The sequence below is a fragment of the Danio rerio genome, chromosome 19 (assembly GCF_049306965.1).
Source record: "Danio rerio strain Tuebingen ecotype United States chromosome 19, GRCz12tu, whole genome shotgun sequence".
NCBI lineage: Eukaryota > Metazoa > Chordata > Actinopteri > Cypriniformes > Danionidae > Danio > Danio rerio.
The window spans coordinates 865,001-884,512 of record NC_133194.1 but is presented as its reverse complement, the minus strand read 5'-3'; the positions used below and the strand labels follow the sequence as shown (position 1 = coordinate 884,512).

At 38.6% G+C, this 19,512-nt stretch overlaps 2 protein-coding genes across 9 annotated transcripts in view; one reads left to right on the top strand and one right to left on the bottom strand.

The window, feature by feature from the left end:
- The window catches only part of fhod3a (formin homology 2 domain containing 3a), a 57,851-nt gene extending 46,062 nt beyond the window's left edge, over window positions 1–11,789 (bottom strand). For all 8 annotated transcript variants that reach the window (XM_021468221.2, XM_021468222.2, XM_021468223.2 and 5 more), the window contains exons 1-3: window positions 11,447–11,789; window positions 4,858–4,970; window positions 545–609 (exon numbers count right to left, since the gene is read on the bottom strand). In XM_021468221.2, the coding sequence (XP_021323896.1) occupies window positions 545–609; window positions 4,858–4,970; window positions 11,447–11,611 (343 nt within the window). In that variant the 5' untranslated portion in view covers window positions 11,612–11,789. The remainder of the gene's footprint in view (window positions 1–544; window positions 610–4,857; window positions 4,971–11,446) is intronic.
- A 7,028-nt stretch (window positions 11,790–18,817) lies between these two features.
- Window positions 18,818–19,512, top strand: part of slc6a19a.2 (solute carrier family 6 member 19a, tandem duplicate 2) — a 21,721-nt gene continuing 21,026 nt past the window's right edge. The window contains exon 1 of the transcript XR_012394780.1: window positions 18,818–19,512. This exon is cut by the window's right edge and continues 533 nt beyond it. The gene's annotated coding sequence lies outside the window, so the exon portion shown is untranslated.

The following is a 19,512-nucleotide window of genomic DNA, read 5'->3' as shown; positions in this document are numbered from 1 at the left end:
GTGCGTCAGTATGTGTATGTTTGTCAGTTTATAATGAGAGAGTGTGTGTTTGTGTGTCAGGATTTGAGTGTGTGTGTGTGTGCGTCAGTATGTGTATGTTTGTCAGTTTATAATGAGAGAGTGTGTGTTTGTGTGTCAGGATTTGAGTGTGTGTGTGTGTGCGTCAGTATGTGTATGTTTGTCAGTTTATAATGAGAGAGTGTGTGTTTGTGTGTCAGGATTTGAGTGTGTGTGTTTGCATGCGTGTGTATCAGTGTGGGTGTTTGAGTAAGGGAGTGCAGGTGCATCTATGTGAGTGTGTGCGTGTCAGTATGTGAGTGTATGTTTGTATGGGTGTATGTGCATGTGTGCGTGTGTGTTTCAGTATATGTGTGTTTCAGCAAGTGCATGTGGCAGTATATGTGTGTGTGTGTGTGTGTGTATTAATATGTGAGTGTGTCAGCATGTGCATATTTGTCAGTATATATGTGTGTGTGTGTGTGTGTGTGTGTGTGTGTGTGTGTGTGTGTGTGTGTGTGTGTGTGTGTCTGTGAGAGAGACTCACCGATACACGCATGAACACGGACGCTCAGCTGAGTTCGTAAAATCACACTGTGCTTCTTTCCCCTCCTAAACACACACAGAAAATGAAGAAGTGATGCGTTATAGAAGATAATAGAAATAAAACACTAATGCCATGGAGATACTAACTGGAACACACACACACACACACACACACACACACACACACACACACACACAGTACAGATAGTATATTTATATCCAAAAAAATGTCCCCAAAAGTATAGCAATATCAGTATGATTTGACCACACAGACACACACGTGCACACATACACACTGTTTATACTAAACGTATACAAGTATAGCAATACCAGTCAAATTTGGCTATATACACACACATACACATCCAGACACACACTTACACATATACATAAACATAAACACAAACACAAACATAAACACAAACACACACACACACACACAAACACACACACAAACACACACACACACACACACACACACACACACACACACACACACACACACACACACACACACTCCAGCTATGAGTGAAGAGCTCTTCTCAGAATCAGCTCAATATTAAAATGCCTATGATAAGAAACAGCAGCAGCTGGTTAACTGTTGCCCTCTGCTCTTTCCTCCTTCACACTCTTCAAACTCAAACATTTAGCATCATGTGCAGTGTTTTATTTACATATGAAATCATTCATTAGCACAAGATCAGGATAAAAACTATTGACGACATGTTTAAAAATACAGATCACATCTTTATTTTTGGGGCATCATGATGGCTCAGTGGTTAGCACTGTGGCCTCACAGAAAGAAGGTCACTGGTTTGAGTCTCGGCTGGGTCAGTTGGTGTTTCTGTGTGGAGTTTGCATGTTCTCCCCGTGTTGGCGTGGGTTTCCTCCGGGTGCTCCGGCTATAGGGGAATTGATAAACTAAATTGGCTGTAGTGTTTAAGTGTTTGTGTAAAGCTGTGTGTATGGGTGTTTCCCAGTACTGGGTTGCAGCTATAAGGGCATCCGATGTGTAAAACATATGCTGGAATAGTTAAGGTTCATTCCACTGTGGCGACCCTTGATAATAAAGGGACTAAGCTGAAGGAAAATGAATGAATGAATAAATAAATTAATATATTTATAATATATTTGCCTCTTTGAGTTGCACAGCATAAATTACACTGTCTAGAGTTATTAAAGCAGTGTTTACATATATGTGTGCGTGTGTGTGTGTGTGTGTGTGTGTGTGTGGCAGATCTTCATCTCTAAAGACTCACTCCTTTGCTGACCTTTGACCTCCCAATAATAACAATAATAAACACATTCAACTGCATAGACAGTGTCTGCTCACTAATAACCAGCTCACGCTCACACACGCTCACACACACACACACACATACACACACACACACACACACACACACACACACACACACACACACACACACACACACACACACAGTGACCTAAGTCCCCACTTAAATATAAAAACAAGTGCACACACACACACACATACACACACAAGACAAGAAGGTCTGTGTAATGGGACGTTCACATGTCAATCATCTGTCAGACTGACATCAGAACACACACGAAGAGCAAACGAAGACTGGAGCATCACACACACACACACACACACACACACACACACACACACACACACACACACACACACACACTGCTGTCATTCACAGCTTGAGCCACTGATGGTTTCCAAACGCAAACGCGACTGAGACTCTTTAAATATGCGGAGAACTCAAACAGTCACCAAACACACACACACACACACAAACACACACACACACACACACACACACACACACTGTACCCAATCAAAAATGACATTTACAATAAAGTTTTAATTAAAATAGATCAATTACAAACTTTCTCTTTCTCGCACACATGCACACATGCACACACACACACACACACACACACACACACACACACACACACAGCCTCTGACTCATCACAACACATTTAACCCAGTGACTTATGGAAAATACCTCACGGATCACAAGCGACCCATAAATCCACCAACACAGATCTGATGTTGAGCCAGAACATCCAGTGACACGATGACATCATAACCACCAGCTCATGAATATTCAGTATGTGACTCCATACGTTTACATATCAGCACTACATCAACAACGCTGATGAGGGAAATAGCTCAGATCCAATAATCCCAAAGACAAGCGTTAGATATACAGTGAAGTCCACAGAACTTTATTTCATTATTTTGAGTTGTTTTATTTTATTCATGTTTACTATATTTAATAAAAATATACATGTAGTGATGTTTATTTTCAGTCTGTAATATTTAAAAAAGCAACATCACATGTGTGTTTGGCTATGAGCTGGGCTGTGTAATCCTGTATCTCTGCAGGTGCAGTGAGTCTGTGCTGAGAGTCAGCTTTTCCACATGGAGAGACAATAAATCACACTCAGTGCACTTAGAATACTGCATACAGCTCTCTCTCTCTCTCTCTCTCTCTCTCTCTCTCTCTCTCTCTCTCTCTCTCTCTCTCAGGAAATCTGTTAAGGTGATTTGTGTGAGAGCAAACACACACAGAAACACACATACTGTGACATCAAGAAGCTGTGGGGAGACACAATCCAACAGAATAACAAGTGTAGTATAGTGTGCTCTGTCAAGTGTGCATTTTACAGTGAGGGTGAAGTATGCACTGAGCAGTGAGTTTGCAGTGAGTGTTCGGTATGCCATTAGAAGTCTGCAGGGTGCATTGTAGCATATAAATATACATACATATACATATGGTGAAGATGAAGTTTGTTGTGAGAATAGTGTGCAGTGAGTATGCAGTGAGTGTGTCGTGAATGTGCAGTGAGTGTGCAGTAAGTGTGTTGTGAGTATGCAGTGAGAGTGCAGTGCATGTGCAGTGAGTGTGCTATGAGTATGTAGTGAGTGTGCAGTGAGTGTATTGAGTGTGCAGTGTGTTGTGAGTATGCAGTGAGTATGTAGTGAGAGTGCAGTGAGTGTGCAGTGAGTGTGTATTGAGTGTGTAGTGAGAGTGCAGTGAGTGTGTAGTGAGTATGCAGTGAGTATGCAGTGAATGTGTAGTGAGTGTGCAGTAAGTGTGTTGTGAGTATGCAGTGAGTGTGTAGTGAGAGTGTAGTGAGTATGCAGTAAGTATGCAGTGAATGTGTATTGAGTGTGCAGTGAGTATGTAGTAAGAGTGCAGTGGTGTGTAGTGAGTGTGCAGTAAGTATGCAGTGAATGTGTATTGAGTGTGCAGTGAGTGTGTATTGAGTGGGGAGTGAGTGTGTAGTGAGTATGCAGTGAGTGTGTATTGAGTATGCAGTGAGAGTGCAGTGAGAGTGCAGTGAGTGTGCAGTGAGTGTGTATTGAGAGTGCAGTGAGTATGCGGTGAATGTGTAGTGAGTGTGCAGTAAGTGTGTAGTGAGAGTGCAGTGTGTGTGTAGTGAGTATGCAGTGAATGTGTATTGAGTGTGCAGTAAGTGTGTTGTGAGCGTGCAGTGAGTGTGTAATGAGTATGCAGTGAATGTGTATTGAGTGTGCAGTAAGTGTGTTGTGAGCGTGCAGTGAGTGTGTAGTGAGTATGCAGTGAGTGTGTAGTGAGAGTGCAGTGAGTGTGTATTGAGTATGCAGTGAGTATGCAGTGAGTGTGTATTGAGTATGCAGTAGGTGTGTAGTGAGAGTGCAGTGAGTGTGTATTGAGTGTGCAGTAAGTGTGTAGTGAGTATGCAGTGAGTGTGTTGTGAGTATGCAGTGAGTGTGTTGTGAGTATGCAGTGAGTGTGTTGTGAGTATGCAGTGAGTGTGTTGTGAGTATGCAGTTAGTGTGAAGCGAGTGTGTAGTGAATGTGCATTGATTGTGCAGTGAGTGTGCAATGAGCATGCAGTGAGTATGCAGCTGGATAGCCTGTGCAGTGTATGTGTTCAGTGAGTGTGTAGTGAATGTGCAGTAAATGTGTTGCGAGTATGCAGTGAGTATGTCGTGAGTGTGCAGAGAATGTGCAGTGAGTGTGTGGCGCGAGTGTGCAATGAGCATGCAGTGAGTATCCAGCTGGATAGCCTGTGCAGTGTATGTGTTCAGTGAGTGTGTAGTGAATGTGCAGTAAATGTGTTGCGAGTATGCAGTGAGTATGTCGTGAGTGTGCAGAGAATGTGCAGTGAGTGTGTGGCGCGAGTGTGCAATGAGCATGCAGTGAGTATCCAGCTGGATAGCCTGTGCAGTGTGTGTTCAGACAGTGTGCAGTGAGTGTGTACCAGGTATGGAGTGTGCATAGAGTGCACAGATAGTATGCAGTAAGTGTGCAGTGAGCTTGCAGTGTGCGAGTGACTGACCCTGCGCAGTCGTCCTGCTGGAATCCCTCCAGTTCGTCTCTCTGCTCGTCCAGTGTGGACTCCAGATCCAGATAAACCCCATTGTGAGAGAGCTGGAGAGCGCAGTCATCGAGCTGCACACACACACACACACACACACACACACAACACACACACATTTATTAGATATATTAGATTTAGTTTTATTAAAATATGCTTATTTCAGTTATCATTGTTAAAGGGGTCACTGTAAGGTCAACTGACTGCCCTTGATGTGTTGACAGATTTAAGACGACTTGTTTTCAGAGTCAGACCTTACTGTCGTAATGAAATCAGTCAAAATCAAGACATGATTATACTTTATTGTGCTCAAATGAGCAAAATCTAGAGGCCTTTACCTTTATATAAGACACTTCTGACACCAAATCATCAACTAGAATCCTAAAAACTGTTCCTAAAACTTAGATTTGCCACAAGACTTCAGTCAGGTAGTGTGTGTCAGGCACTCCTTCACAGTTTGCAGCGCTGAAACACAGGCAGTGTTTGCAGAATCAGCCAGACATGTTGCTTTAGAGCATCAACGTTTCTCTGTTTCAGACATTACAGAGCAGTAAATGTGATTACCGTCAGTCGTAAAGCACAGAAGCACACACACACACACACACACACACACACACACACAGGCTTTCACTTTCCTACACTGCGCTCCAGGCACAGAAAACACCAGTATGAGCTGCACTGATGGATCTATAGCTTTGATTAACAATTAGACAGCAGAATCAACCTGCTGGAACACACATTGACCTGACACACACACACACACACACACACACGTGCTGAAGGTTTCACGTGTTAAAATGTTAGTATGCATGACCAAAGAGTATGATGAGCAGCTGCAACACAAAACACTCATGACAAACACAGGTGTGCATATAAATTAAAGCAGAACACACACACACACACACACTCAAAAGCACACACAAATACACACATAAACTTAAAAGCACACACAAACAAACAAATAAACACACGTAGACACAAGCACACACACAAGCAGGGGCCGCTGATAAACCTGTCAGGCTTTATTCTGAGATAACAACCCCACAGCATAAAGACTGCACTGTCGCAGTGTGCATGTGTAGGTTTTCTCTAGTTTGGCGCGTGTGAGGTCGAAACACCTGCGTCTCCATCGAGTCTGAGCTCCTCCAAACCCTAATCAAACACTCGCGCTCCAGCTCAAGACTTCAGCTCTGATTTAAGACCACGATCCGGCCAGAAAGCTCACCGCATCCAAGAATGTGTCACGAAACTGGACACACACACACACACACACACACCTGCTGAAGAACAGTGATCAGTGAATCTGCACGCTTCTGTTTACAGTCAATTACGCCCGACATTTACAGTGTCAACTCTTTTACTACACACCTCAATAAGTTGCTCTATTTGTGCTGATTCTGTTATTCTGTTATTTAATAATTATACTGTGGCATCAAATGCTCTTCAAATGACTATAACATCACTTATCGGGATCATTTCTGTGACAAAATACTGCACAACAAGACCGTGACAGATCTGCAGTCAATATTAACACAGATGCTCTGCTGAACACTGAGGATCTACAGGAGACAACGCATCCGAGAACAACATCTGACTGATCCCAAATCAGCACATTGATGAGTCAGACCAGAGGTTAATCAACCAGTCACTGACAACACACACAGACACACACAAGCACGCACACACACACTGTGTTTATTCTGTTAAATGATGCTAAATAGATTTGTCAGGTTGAATTTACTCATATGTTCACGTTATCAGTCTGTTCTGGTGTGTGTGTGTGTGTGTGTGTGTGATATCTCAGTACTGTTGCGCCTAATAACTGCAGTGGATATCTGTGCAGTAGTGTAGCTCAGATATACTGGCCTGTTTTAGTGATATGATGACCATGTAAAGTGAGATAATGCTGCTACTTAAGGAGCCAGTGATGTTCAATCCTGTAATAATATATGAAAAGAGCTCAAGCTGAAGTGAAAGATCTCCTGCACCGACTACAGTGTCTGTCTGTCAGTCCACACAGATATAAATAGAGCTGACTGAATCTCTTCCACAGTGTAAGTGGTGGTTACTGAACGTTAAACTCTGACTGTCCCACTGTCTTTTACCAAACTCTGACTTAACCCTTACATATCATTAACTTAACTTTACCTTAATTCTAACTCAACCCTGACTTATCTCTAACTTAACCCCAAATGATCTCTTACCCAACTTTAACTTGACCCTAATGTATTGTAACTCTACCTTAACCCTAACTTATCTCCAGCTTAACCCAGTATTAACCCAACTTTATCTGTAACTGAACTATATCTTAACCTCAATTTATCTCTAACTTAACCCTAAATTATCTCTAATCTAACTTTACGTATCCCTAATATACTGTAACTTTAACTTGACCCTAATCTATCTCTAACTCAACCTGATATTAACCCAAACTTAACACTACAGTATCTTATTTCCAACTTAACTCAATATTAACCCTAAATTATCTCTAACTTAATTCCAACTTAACCACAATTTGACCCTAACATAACACTAACTTATCTTTAACTTAACCTAAACTTATCTCTATGTTAATCTGAACTAATCTCTAACTTAGCCCTACATTACCGCTACACTAAATATAACTTAACCCTAATGTACTGCAACTCTAAATTGATCCTAACCTATGTCTAAATTAACCCAATATTAACCCAAACTTAACGCTACAGTATTTTATCTCCAACTTAACCCATTAACCCTAAATTATCTCTAACTTAACTAAACCTTAACACAGTTGACCCTCACATAACTCTAACTTAACCATAACATAACACTAACTTAACCCCAACATATCTCTAACTTAGCCCAATATTAACCTTAATTTATCTCTAACTTAACCCATAACTTAACCCTAACATAACATTTACATAACCCTAACATACCTCAAACTTAACCCAATATTAACCCTAACTTATCTCTAACTTAACCCTAATCTATCTAACTTAACACATAACTTAACCAAAACATAACACTAACTCACCCCCCCAACCTATCTTTAACTTAACCAAATACTAACCCTAACGTATCTCTAACTTAACCCTAATTAATCTAACTTAACCATAACATAACACTAACTTAAAACTCTAACGTATTTCTAATCTAATCATATTGTAATTCTAACGCAACTTAACTTTTTTAACTTAACTCTATCTTACTTATCAAACACAAACTTAGCTAGCTCTAACTAAACACTAACTTAACCCCAACTTAGCTGTACCTTAACACTAACTTAACCTTTACCTTTTTAATGGATTCTTCTAAATGTGCTACAGTGTTAAAAAGTATTTGGGATGCATTTTGATCCTTTCGTGCAGAAAAAAAGACCTGTGTGTGTGTGTGTGTGTGTGTGTGTGTGTGTGTGTGTGTGTGTGTGTGTGTGTGTGGAAACTCCATCCCACGGCGGCATTCTGGGAGCAAAAACTGACCTCTATTTTACTTCACAGATTCAACCCAAACAGTCAATTACTGTCCATGACTTTCACTCAAATGACAGACTGACAGAAAAACACAGAGTCAGACACAAACACACGCTTCAGAGAGCAGAAAACTCTATTGCACAGCTATCATCAAAACAAACTAACGTAATATGATGGACAACAAGTCAATCAAACAGAAATTCAACTTAGAAAATCTGTTTATTAACCATTTGAATCAATTAAATATTATGTTTTAAATCCTTTTCGTCAGAAAGATTAGAATCAACATTACAGTATGAAGGTAAAATCAGTTAAAGTAGTGCTGTCAAACAATTAAATGCATTTAATTTACTATTTTTTTAAATATAAATATATTTAGGGTGGCACGGTGGTTCAGTGGTTAGTGCCTCAAAGCAACAAGGTTGCTGGTTTGAGCCTCGGCTGGGTCAGTTGGTGTTTCTGTGTGGAGTTTGCATGTTCTCCCCGTGTTGGCGTGGGTTTCCTCCGGGTGCTCCGGTTTCCCCCACAGTCCAAACACATGCGCTATAGGGGAACTGATCAACTAAACTGGCCGTAGTGTATGAGTGTGTGTGTGTAGATGAGTGTGTATGGGTGTTTTCCAGTACTGGGAAATGTTTTACGCTGTGTAAACATATACTGTATAGGTTGTCGGTTCATTCCACTGTGGCAACCTCAGAGCCAAAGGAAAATAAATGAATGAATAAATACAAATATATTTAGTTTATTTTATATACACCAAACCTTTATATATATTTAGTACAACAAACACACACATATATATATATATATATATATATATATATATATATATATATATATATATATATATATATATATATATATATATATATATATATATGTCTTTTAAGTATGTGTGTGTGTGTGTGTTTACACATAAATGTGTAAATATGTAAGTATTTTATTTTGGATTAATGATAATCATCATTTGACAGCAACAGTACACGCATGTTTAGACGGCTAGAATATTACACTTAGTAAAGCACACGAGATTAAAAGAAGCTGAATATAACCCAATGCTGATTATGACTAAATCTGTTCTTTGTCTTGTTAAAGCCTTCACTAATTATGATGCATTCGACAAGCAGCAAAGACTTAATTACTGATTTGACAGATATGTAAATTGATTTCTGATTCATGTCAATGTAACCTAGAAAAGCTGCATTTAGGCTGAGGGGAAAGAACTGAGAGCTTGAGAAACACACAATTTAAAGGGACGGCACACCAAACAACGAACAAATCCTCATCATTTATAAACGTGTGAGTTTCTCTCTTCTGTTGAAGAGTAAACACGATATTCTGAAGGATGCTGGAAGTCCCCATAAAGATAGCTGTACATGTGTGTGTGTGTGTGTGTAAAGTGCTCTGTAATCCCGCTGTGTAAAGCAGTAAATGTCCTTTATATGCCCAGTAATCTGTCAGTTAACCCTTCATATACACAAACTGCACATCATGACATTTATTCTGTTTGTTCATACACACACACACACACACACACGCTCACTCACACACATGCACATACACACAAAGATGCTCACTCACACATGCTCAAACACTCACAGACAAAAAGCTCACACACTTACACACACATATGCTCACACACACAAACACACGCGGGCACACACATATATAAATGTGTGTTTGTGATTGTACTGTGTGTGTGTTTGTTTGTGAGTATGCTTCTGACTGTATGTTTATGAATGTGTGTGTGTGTGTGTGTATGTATGTATGAATGAGTGTCTCCAAATTCAGCTCAAGTATCGCTTCACTGTCGCACCTGTCGAGCCTTAAACTGACCACACAAATCAAGCTCATTTCACACACACACACACACACACACACACACACACACACACACACACTTAACTTTTCTATAATCCACTATTATTATATAAATTTACAGATATAAAGACACCATAAACGCATAAGTCAGCCTTCAAGTTGAATATTATTTTCAGTAAACAGCTCATTTTAGGTACACAAACAGTAAATTAATGATTAATGATTTATTTATTTATTTATTTATTTATTGACAGTGCTCAGCATGAACGAGTTCACCCCTCACAGATCTCTCTTTTAAATTAATATTTTCTATAGGACACTTTATACTAATAAAATATCTTATTTCTGTGTAAATATATATTATTTTAGTCTAAACTAAAACCAAATCGGGAACTAATCGAACAAAATACCGTAAATTACAGAGTACAAATCAGTAGCTGATACATCTCAATGAATATGTTAGTCAAAAATATTAAATACAATTTTAATAATAGGCAAAAACCAAGATGACCATAAAAAGAATAATTTTTTAGGAATAATTTTTAGGAATAGAAAGAAAAGGAATTTAAATAAGGTGAAAAAGATATATATATATATATATATATATATATATATATATATATATATATATTCCTAAAAATTATCAGGGACCAACCCTTTATTTTAAGGAATATTAACTGAAATTCACCAGAATATATTGTCTGTATTTACTCATAAATGAATGCAGATATTTATTTATAAAAGGGGTGCACTTTTTATTCTTAACACTGTTTACCTATTTATTATTATAATTATCACTTTTAATCGATCTTTTTATTATAAATCTGCTTTGAAATGACAATTAGTGTCTGACAGATAACCCTATTATATCTTTCTTTTCCTTTTTAATTATTTAAAACCTATTTTAAATATATTTTAATCATTTTTATTGTTGTTTTTCTGTTTTACACTTGTATTTTATGCTTATTTGGTTCTTGTTTATGTAAAGCACTTTGAATTACCATTGTGTATGAAATGTGCTACATGAAAAAGTTAACTTATTAGTTTTTACACATATAAGTGAATCGAACATAAAACAATTAAGTTGTCCCCAAAACAAACTCGGGAATTGTGTTGTTTCAGCTCATTTTAAATAAGTAGTTTGAACAAACAGCTGACATCATATGTTTTGAGTATAATAATAAACTTGCTTATTGTGAAAGCGCTAATTTACAAATTAACTTGAATTAATTTCGATTTAAATGAATATTGTGAGTGTTTTGTGGAGCTCTGACCTTGTGGGGAGCCTTGAGGAGCCGGTGCACTCCCGCGATCTGGTTGATCACCGGAATATCTTCCCGGAAAGTGTACACCGGAGGTCTGGTAGGTTCGGGGAAATTAGTACTGTTGAACGGATCGGTATCGTCTAAAAACTGAACCCGACACACGAACGAAGACATGCTGCATCCATTCACGGGACACCGGCGTTTCCAAGCACGTCCTTCCTCCAGGTAACGACAACAAAAACACGGTGAGCGGGGGGCCTCGGAGACTTTCAGCGCCGTAAGGGAGTCTGACAGACGGGGAAACACAAGCGACTGTCCGTCTGGTTCACGGGCGGCTGACGGTGCGGGACACAGCCGGAGCCCCCGCCGGTTAAGCGCTTTAACGGCGGAGAGCCGCGCGGGAAACAGCGGCCTCGAGCGGACAGAGAGAGCACTGCACCTGTTAATATACTATGGGGGAAAATGAACTGAGTTCGTCTGCTTATAGACTACACCCTAAAAGTAGGTTATGTGAAGATAAAGTGCACACACTTTTAAGTGTGTAACAGAAGAGAATGAAGACTTGAGGATTTAGCTAGCCTACTACTTCGCTAACGGACCGCTAATTACCCTGTCAATCATCTTGTCGGATCATCCATATTTCCTTCATATTTACAGTCCGTTTGAAATCAAAAGTACAATGTTTATTTCGCTAGCTGACATTGTTATTCTTTAGGTGAACATCTAATCTGTGTGAGTAAATGAATAGAGTAAATCCACTGAAATTGTTTGCTTTGGTCATCTTCAGTCTGAGCGTCTGCTTCTGCGTTTGGATTGGCTCCTCTAATCATATATACACCTACACTACAGCTTGGTCCCGCATTCATTTCAAGGGAGCGCTACCCTGTACTAAGATGGCGGCTCTATTGACGCATTCGTTCCAATAGACAACAACAAGGTAGGCGACGTCTAATGTATATATCTATGTCGTAGCCACGCCCTTCTTCCTGTTAAATTTATGCAGACTGATGGAAATTGTTGATTCTGTTTAAATCATCCAGAGTCATTGATTCATCTTTTTTATGAGTCAACATTCAAAGACGTTTTGGGAAGATCTATCATTGTATGTCCAAAAAAAATCAGGTTTTAGATGTAATTTGATCCCCAAAAAATTTATTTTTAATTTTGTTTCAAACAATTCATTCTTGGAATTAATAATCGATCTTTTGATTTTATTTGGTGTATTTAATATTCATAAATGCAGATTGAATAACTCTAAACCATGTTTAAAGGTTTCTATTATAGATTTTCACTTGTATATAGACTCACTCCAATATATAAGCAAAAAATATGAAGATTCAATTATAGTAGCAAAGGAGCTGAAGGTAATTGAATAGTAAACTTGCTGTCAATTGTACGGGTCAAAACATAATATCATTGTAAAGGTGCATATGTTGAAGCTGTCTTTTTATTTATTTATTTCATGTAATTTATATTTTAGTTTATTTTATGTTATTAGTTACATTTGTAGTTTTTGGATGCCATGTTTAAATTGTATATTTGCTGTTGTTTAAATTAAATAAAAAATTAATCAATTAAAAAAGACCCTCTTACTGTAAGCTTCCTATGAAAGAATCATGCGCTACAGAAAGCCCCGCCTCCTACTCAATATTCTGTTTCAGCTGGAGGTACATCAGCATATCTCTTCTTCTTTTATTAACCTGACCTGAGAGGTGAAATAAAGAGGTGAGTTGTGAGATTGAGACAGCAGAGAGCAGCAGAGACTGAACATCATCAGTCACCGGTGTGAAGAGGAAACACTCTGTGTGTGTGTGTGTGTGTCTCTATCTATCTCCCTCACACACACAGTCTTCTTAAATCTAAATGATCAAATAAACTATAATATATCATTGCAAACTATGAAAAATACAAATAAAAAAATCCCTGGAAGCCGAGATTAAAGTCCCATAATAAAAATAAACGTACAACACACACACACACACACACACACACACACACACACACATACACGGGTAAACACATGCACACAAACACAAAAACACACACACATTCACTCACATGCAGTATTCTGTGCTACAGTAAACACACATACACACACACACACTCACACACACACAGATACTTGCAACACAACAATACACACACACAATCATACACACACACTATACACAAACACAGATAGAAACACTTACAAATACACATGAACACACAAATACACACACAGGTACTTACACATGCACACAAACACACAAGAGGCATCCAATCACATCATACACAACACAACACACACATAACATACTCTCTCTCTCTCTCTCTCTCTCTCTCTCTAATAGATATATAGTCTGGTTATTATTGTATGTATATAGTAATAAAGTGTTAATAAATGTCTGTTGATGAGTCCTGTGATGACTTCAGAGAAGTGTGTGTGTGTGTGTGTTTACCTGAACAGGTGAATGATCTCCCTCTGCTCTTATCAGCGCTGCATTAGTCATTTACTATCATTAATGAGCTGCAGAGGAAACAAACAGGAAAGGTAAACAGAGTACTAATGCTGTAAAGATCACCTGCAGTGTTTACATCCACCACAGCCTCATTCTGACTGCTCCATCATTATTATACGGAGTTTCATTCATGACAAAAACCCTGCAAGGCGAGCGAGCTACCCCCTGCGCCACCATGCAGCCCCTATAGGGGAACTGATCAACTCAATTGGTCATAGTGTATGAGTGTAAATGAGGGTGAATGGATGTTTCCCAGTGATGGGTTACAGCTAGAAGGGCATTCACTACGTAAAAACATATGCTGGAATAGTTGGCCGCTCATTCCGCTGTGGCGACCCCAGATTCATAAAGGGATTAAGCTGAAAATAAATGAATGAATGAATGAATGAATGAATGTAGTTATCTATTATTATTAGTTATTATTATTAGTGTTTGGTATCTTTTATTGTCAATTGTTGTGTAAATGTTTGTAGGTCAGAATTTGTAAGTCGTTGTGTTTAAATGTACAAAAAAAAAAAAACACAACAATAAAAAAATATATTAAGAAAAATAATTAAAAATTAATATTTCCTAGTACTGGTTTGCAGCTGGAAGGGCATTCACTGTATAAAACATACACTCTAAAAAATATTATTTAGACCAAACGAAAAAAAAAAAAGCAACAGTTTGCATTAATATATTCAAGTTACAACAACATCTAACAAAATAAGTTTAGACAACAAACTTCATTATGTTAGCCAAACGGCCTTTTCCTCTTCAATTAGCGGCACTTTTACATAGCATAAACTCCATTTTTAATTTGAGTAATCAATAAAATAAGCTGTTTCAACTGCTTTTTTTTAATTAAAATGAATTATTAATTAATTAAAATAAATCCAGTGTTATGTACTTGATTCCCATAATTACACATGCAAGTTTTCAAGTTTAGAGCCTCAAATAAATTAAACAGCTGAAATTGTATGTTTCAAATGTTCTGTTCATTCGCTTGTAACAAACAGATTCAACAACAACATTTTTGTTTTCCAGTAATTTTCTATTTGTTTTAAAACTACAGTCTTTCAGTATTTTAAAAAACAAAAATATGCACTGGTTCATATAAACAGTATGAACAATAACAAAACCATCAGCATGTGGACATAAAGAGCATCATAAAGAGCACAATCTACTCTGAAATAAGTCCAGGCTTCAGAAAATAATGTTCTGGAGATGCATTAGTTTTGCACTGGGCTTCAGTCTAACAAGTTTGAGAAACTTTACAAGTACATTTAAGTTCCTTGAGGTAGTTCAGATTCAGAGTGTGCACTATGCCCATCAGCTGACCACAGCACCTTGAGATATCCATTCCGTTTAGGATTCTCATGCCCTCAACTATGATGGTTTCCATCTTGTGGTTTAATTGCAAAGACGACTGGTCACCAATAATGCCAATCCTCCTCATTACAATGTCCTTTTGTAGTAGTCATTGTAATAGTATCGATTGTTATTGAGTAATTGTTTCGGAGATTATTGAAGTAGTAGTTCATGTAGTAGTAGATGTCATTGGTATAGTAGTAGCAGAAGTAGTAATGGTGTGGTTGTTACAGTAGTAGTAGCAGTCGTTGTTGGTGTAGTAATATCAGTAGTAGACGTTGTTGATGTAGATGTAGTAGAAGTGATTGTAGTAGTAGTAGTCGCAGTAGACGTTGTTGTATTAGTTGTAGCAAACGCTATAGTAGTATCAGTAGTGGTAGTAGTATCAGTATTAGTAGACATTGTAGTAGTGTAGTCGTGGTTGTGGCTGTAGTAGAAGCAGTAGTAGTTGTAATATAAGTAACTTTCTGTAGTAGTAGTTGGTGTAGCACTTGTGATTTATTATTATTGTTGTCAGTTATTACTGTTGTCCTTTCTCTCTTTTTACTCTCATATTTACTATCATACATTAATAAGCATTGTTGTTACTCCCTACCTCTGACTGGTTTCTTTCTATATGTTTTATCTATATCTGTGACACTTGCTTCATTTATTGACTGTTATTGTTCCTAATGTATGTACTCTGACCTGTCCACCAAGTTACCTTTACATGCATACACACACTCACACGCACACACTCACGCACATACCAGTACCTGACTATATTGTTGTTGTTTTTGTTTTGTTTTTGTTTCGTTGCTTTGTATTTGTTATTTGTTGATGTTTTCTTGTATTTGTATGATTTTTGCATATCATAAAAAAAAAATGTCCTTTGTGCCAAACAGTCTGCCTGAAACTTGTCCAGGCTCCATTTTTGTAGAAAAATTTAATTATCAACCCAATTTCTTTGGGTTGCTACTAGTTAAATATTGTTTCAAACTAACTGACAGACATATTCACCCTTAAATTAGCTGCATTTTTTTAGTTGCTGTAATTAGCAATATTTTCCTGTTGTGAAAACTTCATCAAATTAAAAGTTTTAATCTAATTTAGCAAGGTAATATTTTTAAGCTACAACAATGTATTAAACTATGTAGTGGTAACACACCTCTTGTGTTTTTTTTTAGAGTGGAATAGTTGGCGGTTCATTCCACTGTGGCGATCCCAGATTAATAAAGGAACTAAGCCGAAAAGAAAATGAATGAATGACAAATTAATACTTGAGTTTGACTCTAAACTCTATAAATGATCTAAGTTTTACGACCACATTATAAACTGGTTTCAGATCAATTATAGGCCAGCGATTGAAAATGATGATGTACAATAATTTGCTCATCATCATAAAATAAATCCCTTAAGTGTTTTATTCAGCCAGCAGCAGCAGCGGCTCCCTCATACTTCACTTAATTCCTGACGACTTCAACACGACGTTTCCCCTACTTAGGAAACTGATTACGACGACAGTTTATCTGCTAATCAGCAATGATTGACCAGATTGAGCATCTCAGGCCTTATGTAAGCCAGTCAATCAGTCTCTGGATCTGCCGCTGAGCTGTTCAAATGACATTAATAATTTCCCCACATCAGATCTCAGCCTGAGAATGCCTAACATTCCCGCTCGGTGATGCGCTTATGCAGTATGGAGTGTGTTGGACTTCAGATCCTCTCAGTATGGAATGTTCAGGGCTTTATGATGCTGTAGGGTGTATCTGTGAGATATGCCCTGTAAACCTGCACTCATTCAGTCATTAAACCTGCAGTAAATAACAGCAATGCTGATTGCCTGCTTAAATCTGCACGTTGAGAGGCTCATCATCGCTCGCTTTATCGAGAAAATACACGGATCTGGATGTTTTTACCTGAACAGAATCTCAGATGACAACATTAAAATGATGTGCAAGGTTCACTAACACCAGCAGGCCGTAAAAGCTGTCTTTTTCTGGGCGGGTTTTGTTAGTTTTGGGCTCTGAGCAGCTCTAGCCAACAAGTGTATATGCACCTGCTGTAAGGTTTATTAATTAGTTTGCTATATATTCTTATATCACTCTTATCTTCTACATTTGTATCTTGCTGCAATTTTAAATTACAGTGTTTGATTTCTGAAAATGAATTTATAAATAAAAATAAAAAATAAAACATCTTCATCTGATTTGATTGCTGGACTGATCCATGATTAGGAGTGTGTGTGTGTGTGTGTGTGGGGGGGGCATATTTGCACAGATGTAATAATTACAGTAACATTTTATTTGTTTGGCCCTCACCATACAAAATATGAAGACTATATTATAGGCGGCACGGTGGCTCAGTGGTTAGCATTGTGACCTCACAACAAGATGATTGCTGGTTCGAGTCCCAACTGGGTGCTCTGGTTTCCCCCACAGTCCAAACACATGCGCTATAGGGGAACTGATCAACTAAACTGGCCGCAGTGCATAAGTGAATGAGTGTGTATGGGTGTTTCCCAGTACTGGGTTATGGCTGGAAGGGCATCCACTATGTAAAACATATGCTGGTATAGTTGGTGGTTCATTACACTGTGGTGACCCTTGATGAATAATAGGTCTAAGCTGAAGGAAAAGGAATGAATGAATGAATGACTATATTATATGTAATTTATAGGTATGTATTGGAGGCATACGGATTTCAACTTATCTCACTTAACATGGTTAAATCCCCCCATCATGATTAATACACACACTTAACCATCTTAACCATCCACGATGGTGATGTACAGAATTTCTATTGTAAAAATGCCTCCAATTTTCTGTGACATCACAGCATATGACAGCGATCACCTCAGGTGCAGATTATGTGCTTTATTCAGCGTTCAATGCAACACAGGTTCATTCTGAAAATGTAGCCCTGTATACGTTTCTGGAGATCACGAATTATGTATCCAGAGGTACGTATCGGCAGTGTGACGCTGCTCGTTTTTATGCTTACCAGCTGACTGCTTACCTCGGTATAGACGGATTTTCCGCTGTTACCAGTTTATTGAGTAGCTCGCCACTTACATCGGCAGATTTGAGACACAGAGAGGAGTTGACTATGACGATGAGGTTCGAGTCCGATGAAGAACAGTTCTGGAAAACAGGCAAGACAAAAACAGAAGCCAAAAAAAATAATAAATAAACAAATAAATAACAGGGTGAGAATGTGGAAAAATTTTCCCAGAGATGGGTTGCGGCCATTAAACTTGCTGGATAAGTTGGCGGTTCATTCCGCTGTGGCGACCCCGGATCAATAAAGGGACTAAGCTGACAAGAAAATGAATGAATGAATGATCAGACTTCATCAAAACAGTCTGCAGAAACACTTTGATCATCAGAGGGGGAAAGCCCCGCCCACTAGTGGCCATCATTAGCATAAACAGCAGCCCTGAGTGTGAAGCAGTTTGTCCAGTAGAGTCAGATAGTGTGAAATATAGGTGGGTAAATATACTGATAGGTAGTATCTCTATACGTACACTACCTGACAGAAGTCTTGTGGTGGATTTTAGTTGTAGGAGCAACACATAATATCTGCTCTTCTAGTTGATGATGTGTGAAAGTGTCAGAGGTGGATTTCTCTGCTGGATCATCTGTTGATCTGCATCCCGATCATCACCAATACTGCAGAAGACCTACTGGAACCAGCATGGACCAAGATTCTCACAGAAATCAGTCAACTTTGGTGAAGGAGACATCATGGTTTGGGGTCATTCAGTATGGAGAGATCTGCAACATCAACAGCCTGAGGTGTCAAGACATCTGTGCTGCCCATTACATTACAAACCACAGGAGAGGGACAATTCTCCAGCAGGATAGCGCTCCTGCTCATACTTCAGCCTCCACATCAAAGCTCCTGAAGGTCAAGCTGCTCTAGGATTGGCCAGCCCAGTCACCAGACATCAACATTATTGAGCTGATGAAGGAGGAGGTGTTGAAGATGAACACAAAGACTCTTGATGAGCTCTGCTGAAGGCTTTCTTCTTCATTCCAGATGACTTTATTAATCAGTGATGTGAGTCATGTCAGAGATGTATGGATGCAGTCCTCCAAGCTCATGATGGAGTCAGACACAATCTTCATTCTGTCTCCACTGCAGCAGGACTTTATATTCTATACTGGACATTATTTCTGTTCAGTGATGACACTTTAGTCTGAGCAGAGTCAGAGCGCACTGTCCTCATCAAATCAGTCAACA